This window comes from Sphaerodactylus townsendi, linkage group LG03 (assembly GCF_021028975.2).
Source record: "Sphaerodactylus townsendi isolate TG3544 linkage group LG03, MPM_Stown_v2.3, whole genome shotgun sequence".
Classification (NCBI taxonomy): Eukaryota; Metazoa; Chordata; class Lepidosauria; order Squamata; family Sphaerodactylidae; genus Sphaerodactylus; species Sphaerodactylus townsendi.
Genome location: NC_059427.1, coordinates 71342869 through 71355670, shown reverse-complemented (window position 1 = coordinate 71355670; position 12802 = coordinate 71342869). Strand labels below are relative to the sequence as shown.

The 12802-nt window shown below is 40.1% G+C and overlaps 1 protein-coding gene across 2 annotated transcripts in view; it reads right to left on the bottom strand.

Moving 5' to 3' along the window:
• The window catches only part of FANCD2 (FA complementation group D2), a 59683-nt gene that overhangs the window by 15069 nt on the left and 31812 nt on the right, over positions 1–12802 (bottom strand). For both annotated transcript variants that reach the window (XR_007243833.1, XM_048488526.1), the window contains exons 22-34: positions 12168–12241; positions 11942–12082; positions 10857–10957; positions 10371–10486; positions 8276–8384; positions 7161–7262; positions 5922–6031; positions 4733–4879; positions 4173–4289; positions 3065–3193; positions 2100–2218; positions 1619–1729; positions 106–233 (exon numbers count right to left, since the gene is read on the bottom strand). Coding sequence is in view for 1 of the 2 variants with exons in the window: in XM_048488526.1 (XP_048344483.1) it covers positions 106–233; positions 1619–1729; positions 2100–2218; positions 3065–3193; positions 4173–4289; positions 4733–4879; positions 5922–6031; positions 7161–7262; positions 8276–8384; positions 10371–10486; positions 10857–10957; positions 11942–12082; positions 12168–12241 (1504 nt within the window). In the remaining variant the exon portion in view is untranslated. The remainder of the gene's footprint in view (positions 1–105; positions 234–1618; positions 1730–2099; positions 2219–3064; positions 3194–4172; positions 4290–4732; positions 4880–5921; positions 6032–7160; positions 7263–8275; positions 8385–10370; positions 10487–10856; positions 10958–11941; positions 12083–12167; positions 12242–12802) is intronic.

Below are 12802 nucleotides of genomic sequence, written 5' to 3'. Positions count from 1 at the left end.
GAGGTGTTAAGTCATCTGCGTTAGTGCTCATGAAACCCAATGATTTGTAGGTTTCAACTGATCACAGGATAGTACAATATAATTAGAAGAAATGTTGCACGTTACCTATTTTATCATTTTTCAGATTGGTTCCAGACTTTTCAGCGATGCCAAGTAGAATTTGAGTGAGGCTCAGTGCACAATAAATATTGGGGACGCTGTGCTGGAAATTTTGCAGATACTGAAAACTCTGCCTGCAGAGAAGACAAAAGAAAAAGAGGATTGAAATGGCTTCGTGCCAAGCTAGGTGACAGAGATGCTGCTGGAAGCTTTTAGCTCATAATCTCCATCTGAAGGTAGACAACATCTATACCTCTTTGTAGCTCCTACTGGATTTATCTACTGCATTTAATACAATAGGCCATGTTATCTTGTTTAAATGTTTGGAGACAGAAGAAGGGGATGTACTTTGGATTCATTCAAATCATTCTTTAGGGACCAGACTCAAAGATTGCACACTGGAGACCAGTTATCAGTGTGAAATTTGTCCTGCGGAATTCCACAGGGTGCATTTTGACGACACACGCTATTCAATCTCTTATTCAATCTTGGGGAAAAAAACATTTGTAGTTTTGGAATTGAATGTCAGCAATATGCTTACAACACTCTGTTCTATATCTCTATATCCAAATCCCCTGGGAAAGTGGTGGAAGTCGTGAGCCACTGGCTGGTTGCTGTGTTTAAATGGCTGAAAATACACACATTGAAACTGAACTCTGATGATACAGAAGTGATGCCGGTTGGGAAGACTGGGAGGTTGAAGGACATCACGCTTCCCACTTTTGATGGCATTCAGCTGGCCTCTTCTGATTTGGCCAAGAGCCTAGGAGTTATACTGAACCCAGCATTACTACTGCAGAAGCAAGTTAATATAGCCACAAAGACTGTTTTTTTCCAATTTAGTATAGCCTGGAAGATGGCTCCCTACCTTGATTTGGGTGATCTGGCCACCTGGATCCATGCCACAGTGACATAAAGACCAGACTTCAGTAATGCACAATATATAGGCCTCCACTCTGAATCCCCAGTTAATAACAGAGCTGCAGCATTCTATACATCAATAATTTGGTGGTACATGAACATTATTCTCATTCTGCAATTGGGTGCCTATTAGGTGCCATGGTCAATTCAAGACACATGCAAAACCCTTCATGGCCTTGAACCTTCACATCTAAAGAACTACCTCTTCTCCTTTGCCCCACTATGACAACTTAATTCATCTGAACAGGGCCTTCTACAGGTACCCCCTTGCAAATGAACAAGATCACCCACTGTCCATACATGTGCACTGTCTATCATCCCACCACCCGCCCTATAGAATAGTCTGCCTCTGGTGGTCAGGAAGGCTCCCACAGGTAAAGCTGGACCCAGATGGCAGGGAAACGCTGAACAGGAAGATATGAGGCAGGGTCACCCTGCAGGCTAGTATGATTGTCTGAGTGAAGGCCACTGCAGTAACTATGGTTAATCAGGGTCCATCAGACCAGGCTGCACAACCAAGGTCTAGTTGGGTTATTCAAAATACTATTTTAAAACCACCAAGTGTTGTTAAGTATAAGCATCTTTTTCTTTAGCCTACCTGAGCAGTTCCTCAAGAGGGCATTCCTTCTCCCCTGGCTTGAGTCTGTGTGCAAGAACTTGGAGGCCTGCTTTCAGCAGCCTATGATTCTCATGTTGAGAAAATCCACTCCTGAAAAAAAAATCATATAAGCTTTCACTACCATATCTAGTAACTGAGAGAAGGATAAAACAGTGTTCTGCCAGCTTTGTCTATCTTTAATGCAAGACCCAACTGCCAGAGCTCATCAAAATTTTGGGACCTTCTATAAACTGAACAGGGCCATGAGAACTTGTTGCACAGTTGAGGAACCCAGTCTTTTGTTTTTGTTTTACTTTGCCAGACTTTGTAATAAAGCTTAGTTACTTTCTGGCTCAGGTTGCTTATAGACGTCTCTTACTGAGGTGGTCTGCTGAATGTGAGTCCCATCTAGAAGGAAAACCTTATAATCGGCTAATTTATATATATGCACACCCTCGTACTTGCTATTTCACACACTCACCATCCAAAGAGGAGATGAAAGGCTTGCAGTAAGCGCTGGTAACAGGAGGACATAAGCTGGTGTTCCTGAATGTTGACTCCAGGTGCATCGACTACTCCATGATTCTCTGCAAGTAGTGCCTTAATCGAAGAAAAAGCTATTCAGTAACATAGTTGCTACACATTTGCTTACATGTGTTAACTTGCCAAACCCCAAAGAGTCCTGAGCTGGCCATGATGAACTGAGCAGGTCCTTTTCAATAGCTAAACACAGTCTCTAGGCTGTGAAAGGAGCCTAGAACAGTTGCTGGGAGCCTGGTTGACAGCATGAAGATGGCAGCAAGGCTGTGGCACAGCCATAACAAACCCAAGTCAAGCAATATGTAGGAAAATATTTATAGGAACATCAAGGAACACTTGGAGTTATATGAGGGAAAATGGCAGCATGAAAAAAACTGAAGTGAGGTACCTCCTCTAAGAAAAAAGGTACAAAGTTTAGGGACCAGTTTCTTTATGATCCATTTCTTCCTCTGTCCTCTTTTTTCATTACTCTGTTTTCCTGATTCCACTTGCATTACAATTACAACCAGTTTCCAGAGAGATAGCCATGGACTTGCTTTGATTAAGCCTTTAACTAGGTGGGAGGAAATTGATCAGGAAGAGAGAATGCTGTCAGGATGAAACTAAACTCATTGATATGGAACCATTTGCTTTTTGTCTTCACTGTCCACATGTTTTATCATATATTGCTTCATGCAATGCATTTAACAGTCCTAGATAATTTATTCATCCCCTGGATTGTATCAAAAACCTGTTTAGTTCATTCAGTTTGTGTTCTTTACTGGTTCAACATGATCTAAAACAGAACCCAGATTTGTAAAGTGTTGACCCAGTTAGTTTCCAGAACACTCATGATGAAAGCAAAACCTTACCATTTGTAAACCTCATATTACATGCTGATGTACTCTAAATAATTTGTCTTCAGACCTGGAAGAAGTTGTGCATATTTTCCATGTGGTTGCATAGTGGCATCAACAGTTGTACAGCACACTCCATCACGTCTTGAGATGATCTTTGACAAAGATGTGAGAACCCAACATTCCTGCTTCCTTTTCCCTGTGGGACAGTCAAGGTTTTTCCAAAATGCTTAATGGATCTAAGTTTTTTTTAATGAAGCAGTCATGCTTCAACATAAACAGTTTTTCTGTGGGTCAGCAAACTGAATAATTTAGAATATAGTTTGCATATTGATCAAGACCAGTACCAATGTAAAATATGGCATACACTGAGGCACGTTATTGTTATTAACACAGCCTTGCCTGGGATAAATATGTGAGCAGAACACAATGGGAATTCAAGATCCTGATTAGTGTTGCCCTTATTAAGGCAATTTTTGACTTTGCATTGGACACCCTGTTCAATTTTCAAAGGAAGTGTTATGCATACATGTACGTTCAGTTACTCTCTAAACACTAAACATATTGTCCTTGACGTACAATGTCCAGAAACCCAAATTCACTAATATATAAACATGCAGCAACAAAAGTTACACTTCCAGAATCACAATCCATTCAAATGCTAATGTGGTTGCAAGTGTGATTAAAATGAACTCCACCCAGATACATGTAAATGTGCCTCACCTGCTTGTGAGATGGACAAAACATGTACACCATCACACAATCACTCCACACTGTGCCACAGAGAAAAACATCTCTCACTGTGACATGCCTCTGAAGATGCCAGCCAGCAGGCAAGATGTTAGGAGAAAAACTACAAAACCACAGCCACACAACCCAGAAAACCCACAACAGTTAATTATATATTTAAATTAAAAATAAAGTTATTACAGAACATTGTAGCTCATTTTCCATAAGTCCATGCACACTAAGATAACAATGGTGAGGGAAGGGGGGAAAACTGCACCTTGCTTGGGGTGACAAAATACCTTGAGAAGGCCCTATTGGGTAGAAAGCCTGCACTGAACCTATGTATTAATATAGTCACTGCTTTCAGCAGGATCTTTACATAATAAAATTCTTCTTTTGTGTCTTTTCAAGCAGAGGGACAATGTCTCTGTCTCTTTATTTGCACATACCTTTAAGAAAGGGGGTCTCCTTGAAGATATGGGTATCAGTATATATTCCAGTTTATGGCACAGATCTTCCAGAAGGAATAGGAGCTCTGCAGGCCCAATCTGCACCACCTCACGGGTCTGCATTTTAAATGAAGAACATTGCAATAAACTAAATGCAAAAACGAGCCATCAGTAATGGCTTAGGAGCTGACACTGGACTGTATTCCCCTTTGCCAATTTCATACTGACAAATAGTTTCTTTAGAAACAGAACTTGCTCCAGTTGCTACTCTGGGTTGCAGCGAAGATCATATCTAGGAAACAACCCACAAATGACAGATACAAGTACATTCATAATGGAGTTATTGCTGATTCTGCTCCTCTTGCATCAGAGAGCAGACTACTGTTTTCCCCTCACTGCTTGTCCTTTATGGTTAACCCAGCTATGGGACCAATCTTCTTTCTTTTTTGCACTAATGAAAAGACCCCCCCCCCCCCCCCCGCCAAATTCTGAAAAATCCGAGTGAGAATTTTCATCCTCCTCCTCTATCTATCTTCATACAGTTCTTTAAATCGGCTTGCCTTTGTGTGCATCTCTGTGTCCAGCACAGATTTCATCAGCAACCCATTGTGAAGGATGGTAAAAACTTCAAAGTCTAATTCACGAAAATATGCACTGTAATTCTGCAGCTGTACCAAAGGGGCATCTGTTTCACTCTCTTTGGAATCCTACAAAGAAATCATTAGTGAATAAGCAGCTATGGATGGTTTATTTTTCATATTTCTATATAACAAAGGATTGTCAAAACAGCTTCCAATGTCACCTGAAGCAGTGCCAATCAAATACAAAAGTCAGATTTGCTATATGTTGCATGGAAACTTTCACAAGGGAAATGAACAGGCTGTAGATAGACACAACTTTTGCATATCCCCCTTAGAATATTATAGGAGTGCTGCCAGTCATATACAGAGGTATCTGAACAGCATTTCATCCAGTAATGTCCAAAGCTGTTCTAAGAAACTGTAGAACAAGTGGAGCTTAAATTTTTTATCAAGATGTCTATTATATATATATATATGGCATACCCAGATAAATGAATTAAAGAAAAATAATGAAGCCATGGTGCACCAATTCAAGGATGAAAAAAATCCTAAACACCTAGAAACATGATGGTGTCTCTTAGCTGAAATATTTATTTATTCCTGCCTTGTCCAATTTCACTATGCACTGACTGCTCCCCTACCTTGCTTGCACCATGCCATTTTTAAAAATACAGTTCTCTCTATATGCTTCTGGCTTGTGAGACTTTTATAAATCATCAGGGACCAGCCCAGAGATCATATTCATGCAGAGTCCCAGCAAAGAAATGACTCCTCCTGTATGTTCCTGTGTCCCAACAACAGTCTTGAGGCAATCATGTGTTGGCTGTCACACACTTAAAGTAGACTTCTCTATCATGGCCCAAGCTCTGTGGAATGGGATCCCTGAAAATGTGTGTGTGGGGGAGGGATCTTTGCAGATCTTCAGGAGCTCTTGCAAACCTCGCTTGTTTGCCAGAGCTTTTAACTGGGGGAGGATTTGGGAATTGTTATTTTATTCTGATTTTAACTGGAAATGGTTTTTTAAAAATATTATTGTAATTCATCAAGGACCATGAGGAAATGTGGGATATAAACATTCTGATTAAACAAACAAACAGCATCCAGCCTTCTCTTTTTAACTCCTTTTGAAATTTTCTTCCCCCAAAAATAATAACAGGGCATCTGGAACCTTTTCTGGTTGACTGGTTTCAGCTTCAGGCACATTTGCCTCTGTGTTTTCATCCCACTGTGAATTGTCAGTAGAGCTGTTTTTGCTGTCAATTTTTTTCCTTTTCCTTCCTGAAAAAAAAAAACAGTTTAAAAAAGAGAGGGCTATGCCAGCTTTTAGATGGTTACATGCACACCGCAAAGCAGCCTGAACTGTCACATACGTGTACCTGTTTAAGAAGCCTCCATAAAGTATTACACAAACACTATCTGAGATTTCAAATGTCAACATTCTGAGCCCTCTTCACAAGGGAATGTAAATTCAGCTTGGTTAATTCAGCTATTTTAAAAATGTAATACAGCATATTCAGTGGTTATTGGTAAGAGCTAAAGTGGGGTCATGGACAAAAAGCTGCACTTGGACATGGGGAAAGTGGGTCAAACTCCCTGTTTAGTCAAAAAGCTTACTTGGTTGACATTGGGCCGCTCACTTGCTCTCAGCCAACTGGGAAGTTGTAGGCAAGATAAAATGGGATGCTTTCCCTTCACCCAAGATACAAATGTGATAAGTGACGTCATTTCCCTTTGGAAAATGCTTGTTCCCATTTTCAAAGAACCCTGACAAGTTGAGAAGAAGGCGCAGAGGAACTTCAGGGAAAAGGAACGTGATAAAAATGAACATATAAATGGGACAATAAAAATAGATTCATTAAAAAGGAGGAGGAAACAATTTTCACATACAATGATGCTTATAATTGATTTTTTTAAAAGAGGGGAGCTACATGCAAAATTCCCAGGTTCAATTGCTGGCATTTCCAATTGAAACTACCAGGGTTGGGAAAGATCTCTGATAAAGCTACTGAGGGCTAGACAATTCTGAGAGTTAGACAATCCAATAACAATCCATAGGTTCAACTGGTTCTGGTGGGTTTTCCAGGATGTGGCTGTGGTCTGGTGGATCTTGTTCCTAATGTTTCGCCTGCATCTATGGCTGGCATTTTCAGAGGTTTATCACTGTATTTCAGAGGTGTATCTCTGTATTTTCTCTGTGATACACCTCTGAAGATGCCAGCCACAGATGCAGGCAAAACGTTAGGAACAAGATCCACCAGACCACAGCCACACAGCCCGGAAAACCCACCAGAACCAGTTGAATCCAGCCATGAAAGCCTTCAACAATACAACATAGCTTTGCACTTAGTTTCAGTGCAACCACACCACCAAGACAACCATTTGCAGATGGATCAACTGCATATTTTACCTTTGCTCTTGTTTTTGGTCGGACCAGCGGTACTGATAAAAGGGACTCCCTCCAACATCTCAGAATCAAAATTAGCAGGGGGAGGAACAAAGCCAGGGGTTGCTGTGAAGTCAAAGGAGATGCAACTCTGTTGATTGCTTCACATACTACAAAATTCTTACACAGAAAGTAACTCTACATGGGAATTAACATGTTAATGGTACACAAATCGTAACATGCCACAGCTGCCCATGTAGAGCCAATAGCTGATGCTCAGCATTAGAACTTGTAACATTTGGATATGTGCATTTGCATAAAATAAAATGTACATTTTATTTTATATTTTAAAGTTATTTTATTTTATTGAGCTCCCTGAGTTGCTGTTGCTGAGAACTAACCCAGCCACCATGCCAACTGAAAGTCATCTGTTATGACGTGAACACGTGTAATGGGCTAATTCTGATGTATACTTTCCATGCAGAAATTGTGTAACATGTGTATTTGCCCAAGAACATATGAACAACAGATAAAGAACAGACTTCTGAGAAATGCTTTATACTTACTCCTATATTTTCCCCCCTAGAGCTTACAGATCACAAATCTTCACATCTAGCCTTCAAAACATTACAGTAGGCCTAACCTACATGTAGACTCTTTCATATATTTGGTTATAGAACTTTTTTTTTGTTGGCTACCAATAGTTATAAACAAAGTACGGGAGAAAGTGGCTGACTATCACTGACCATCACGGCACTCTCTGTGTGTGTCATGCATGGCTCCACAGCTTGCTTACAATCCAGCTGCAGAATAATCAAAAGGCTAGCTATAGATTACCATGGACTGAAATAGTCTTTTGCTTGGTGTGGCTGAAGTCAAACAGACATTGAATAACTTTAAATTGAATTATTTTATATTTTAAAGTTATTTTATTGAGTTCCTTGAGTTGCTGTTGCTGAGAACTAACCCAGCTACCATGCCAACTGAAAGTCTACTGCCAGACAATAAGAGGGAAAACAGCTAGCAAATACTAAGTGTACCTGACTGAGAAGAGATGCTCTCTCTGGGAGTCTATTTGCAGATAGTGGACTTGATTTCCTCCTACCCCACCTTTAAACATGTAATTTGTGCATGCTTACCTGCTAAGTACTTTTCTAATAGACACTGTAACTCTGTAATGTTCTGTAGCCGAGTCAAAACTCTTGCTTTCAACTCAGGGTCTTCTTGTTGGCAGAAAGCATTCACAACCTTGAAACACAAATTACATCTCTAATGTATAGAGGAGGACATGAAACCATTTCCTTTTAAACCATTGATTAAACAAATGATTAATGTGATACCTTCACACATTAAAGCCTCACAGACCTCAATCTTATGTAGAATCAGGATACAAAAGTCAGAAAAACTTATATGCATTATCAAAGTTACAAGTTCCTAAGGGACAGGATTTGTAGACATGTTCTTGTGCATTTATGATCCGATTCCAGCAAGCAACGTACTTTTAAGCAGGAGCCTATTTTGAACAGCACGAAGGCTGAAAAGCCCGTGACATTGGCTTTGCCCACAGAAAACACAGCCAAAAGGTCCTCTTTTCTCCATCTGGAACAGTTTTCTCCTTATTCATCTTAGCTACTCATTCCCATTCACTTACATTGGTCACATATTTAGAAGTCATCAACTGAGGTGCACAAAGGGAGAACTCTGCCTAAGCCTCTATTGCTGTTCATATATCTGCCATGACAGCTTTGCTCATCTGAGCAAAGTCTTCTGCAGGTGCCAACCTGCAAGTGGGTAAAATCAACAATTGCCCGTACATGTGCTTTCTTTGTTCTGGCTTCCACCTTGTGGAATGGCCTGCCTGGGAATGTCAAAAAAGCCTCCACAAACTATGCAAAACAGAATTATTCAAGAGGATTTTTCTACACAGGCAACAGAAAAGCACTGTATAAAAATGATTTGCAAAGTTATTTGGACAAATTATTGGGGATTATGGTCTGTACTACTATGTATAGTTTGCTGAGGACTGAATCTTATTGTGTAATTTTGCAACATTTAGAGCCCTATCCAAAGGAAGGGTGCCAAGAGGGTTTGAGGGAGCAGCACGCCCTCACATTTGCCCTCCATGGAGCACTCACCCCGGTGGAGGGGAAGATGCGCCAGTGGCCACCCATCACACAGATCTGCCGCTGCAGAACCCAGAAGTCTGGGCTGAGACAGTTCTGTTTTGGTGTCTGGCTCAAATGCCAACATGGGAGGGGGCGGGCTGGGGTGTTCCTGGAATTGAGTGCCGGCAGTGAAGCACACCAGTCCTTTGAGCTACACCTGCCTTTCGGCAGCAAATGTCCAGTCAGCCCCATGGGGCTTTTTGGCAGGGGGAGGTTTCAGGGCTTTTCCTTGCTCCCCGCATTGCTGAAAAGCCCTTTCAGAGGCAGTGGGGAAGCCGCGCATTCCACCGCTTCTGAGTTTGGATGGGGCTGCCCATGTGTCATTTTAACACTTATGCGTTGCTTCAGTCCTGTTTTTTTAGACTTTTGGTTAGTTCTACAACCCAAATCCTATTTCACTGTTTACAGAATGTTCCATTTTGTTTATTGTATTGACTAACTCTGTGTAATATATCCTTATTCCAAATGAAAAAGGCAGATGATAAATAACATACATTCATAAACACAGAGGTTTGAGAGGGGGGCAGAACATTTTCCACATCCAAAAGGAGAGTGCCTGTATTGAGACAGTTCCTTGTAAGGCACTCCAGTTCAGTAATTGAAGAGGGGAGACCCTGGCTATGCCCCCAAATAGAACTATGTCTCAGAAGTGTGCTAGGAGGTTGGAACAGAGGATTCGAATGTTTTCATAAGTGATGCTGCCACCAACAGAAGCAAAAAAAAAGGCAATTGAAAATGGTGAGAAATTGAGGGATCCTTCATAGTATGCATGCTCAAAAAGCCACTTGTACAGTCAACAACATGCAGTTAAAAGCATGCTTTCTCCCCAAGTACTGAGAATACGTTTTTCTGTCAAGAATACATAATGAGTGAGTCTACCATGAAAGTCTCCATTATAGAAAAGCATACATTATGTGGGAAAGCTTCCCATTATGCTCATTTCAGAAAGGCCTTCCCATACCACAGCTAGATGTACCTCAGCTGTTAGCTAGACACTGAGTGGGTCAGAACATTTCTAAGAATAGTAGTATTAGGGGAAATTCCAAGGGACTGTAGTAGGATTGCTTACCTCACGGAACCAGTTAAGTGTATGAAATAAGAGCGAACAGAGTAGTTCACGCTCTTGATTTGATAAGGAGTCTAACTTTCCTTCTTCTGGCCAGTCAGTCAGATATAAAGGACACCCTGTGACACAATATGGTGAAAAGAGGGCTTTTAAGTCTGTTCAATTGAAATCAACATGAGATTCTCTACCCTGCCAACATCTTGAAGATCTAAATCATCAACAGTATTTGAATAGAATAACTAGAATCTTTGTGAAAAAGAAGATTCTGAGCTCAGCTCTCCCAGGAAATACTAGGTCTAGTGATTACTAAAGGGCACATTTCAGTTTTTACAAAAAGCTGAATATTACAATTTAAGAGCCCACAGATTGGGTAAAGAAAACCACTGTGTTCTACCTCAACCCTGATTGAAGGCCTGTCCCCCCTCACTCCTTACAGCAAGTAATGGAAGCAGAAATTATACAGAAAAGCCAAGTCTCCATATGCTTTACCCAATAAGGCATCAATTTCTTCCATGTTTCCATTGTTCATCTCTGATACGCAGTGCCTCAGCAACCGGAAGAATGGTGTCAAGCACACTGGAGACACTAAACTGTAGCAGAGGAGGGGGAAAAAAACTTCTGTGCACACAGAAAGAATAAAATCAGGAGCACAGAATTCTGTGCTACAATTTCTGAGTTTTGTAATAAGACAGTGCTAGTTTTACTACACAAAGAGATAGCGCCAGTTGAGCAAATGTTTAAGAATGCACTTTTTGCAGTTTCACAAAATTGTTACTGTCCAGCTTCTATCAAGGATAACAGAAGGAAAGTTACTACACCTAGGAAACAGAAATGCATTTGAAGATCCCAGTGTAGTATTATTGGGACTACTTAATGGATGTAGTCCAAAAGTAAGGATGATTCTTGGTATGACTATAACTGCAAAATTGGTAACAGCAAAAAATCCAGAAAACTGGTAAACATCTATCATATTTTAGATTCAAAAATTAAATTATTAGAACTTGTTCAACTATGAGGTGGTGTATTAAAAAGCATGCTTTCCTGACAGTTGGAAATCCTTTTTTGAAATTTAAAAGAAGGAAATTAATTTGACTTGTTCAATTGTTCCTTACTTTCACATTAAATTGGATAATGGAAATGAGTAAATATTAAAACTGAATGTTAACTGAGTAACTGTTATCGTTACAAGATTTAAAGAAGCAGCTGCAATATTGTAATCCTCTGGTGTCTTCTTTTCAAAATGAAAAACGGTTACTTGATATTGTATTGTACCGTCATCTTTTTTCACTCTGAAATAAAAAGTCTATTTAAAAAAGAAGAAACAAATGTATATACAGAACCAGAAGGGTCATGATTGCAAACTACAGCTAAGAGGGGAAGGTGCTGGAACCTATCCTCCCATGACAAATACTCCCTTGTTTCTGAGTAGATAGAAATGTAATATTTTTGAAAAACAATTGCTTAGATTTGCATGGTAATTGCAAGATTTTGAGATAACAGCAATATTATATCCATGCCTAGGAACTCATGCCTTAGCAAATTCTTTATTCACCCCAATATGAAGTACTACTGACCTTTTCTCCTGGCTGAGGGCTGCTGTTTCTTCTGTGCTGACATAGCTTTGAGACAGCAGAGGCAACAGGTTAATAACAATAATTCCCTCACTCTCCTCATCTTCTAAGCTGTACAGGGCCTTCACTGGGAAGAGGCAAATACTGCAGAAGAACCAAAAACTCGTGATTAACTCTGTAATAGCAAATGCAATTACTTTTGCTAAAAACACTGACATTTCTGACATACCTGTCACCTGAAGGAGGAAATTCTGTCACAAATTCTGCCTCAAAGTCCTTCACTACACTATTCTCAATCCATTCCTGGAGAAGAAAAAAATAGCAGATCTGCAGAAAAATTCACCATAAAAACTGTACCAGAGAAGAAATATTTCTCAGAGGTAATCTCTATCTTCAAAGTTGCAGATAGATTATTTAGAGGGAAAACCAACTATGTAAATCCAATGAAATGTAATTACTGTTAGAAAACTGTAGCTGGATCCTCCTTTATCAAGCTAGTTTGTAGTATGGACTTTGGCATGGTAGACTTGGGAAACAGAAAATACCCAGCATGTGCAAAGAGCAGATTCACAGTGTTTCACACAGGACAGACATTTTTAAAAGACAAAGAAGGACCCCATTTTTGCTACAGGTGAACACAGAATGTTCACATAGAGAGAAATCTCCATAGTGTCAAACAGTGTATCATCTTTCCTCTGTTTCAGGCAGTCTATCTCCAGATATGACATGTGACAGATATCACAGAGAATCAAAGTTCTCCAAGTAAAAGAGAGACAATGAAACCTACATTTTGTCTTGAATTTTTAAATACAAAATCTATCCAACTCTTTGGCCTGTTCAAGGTACAAAGATTATGGGGAGCCA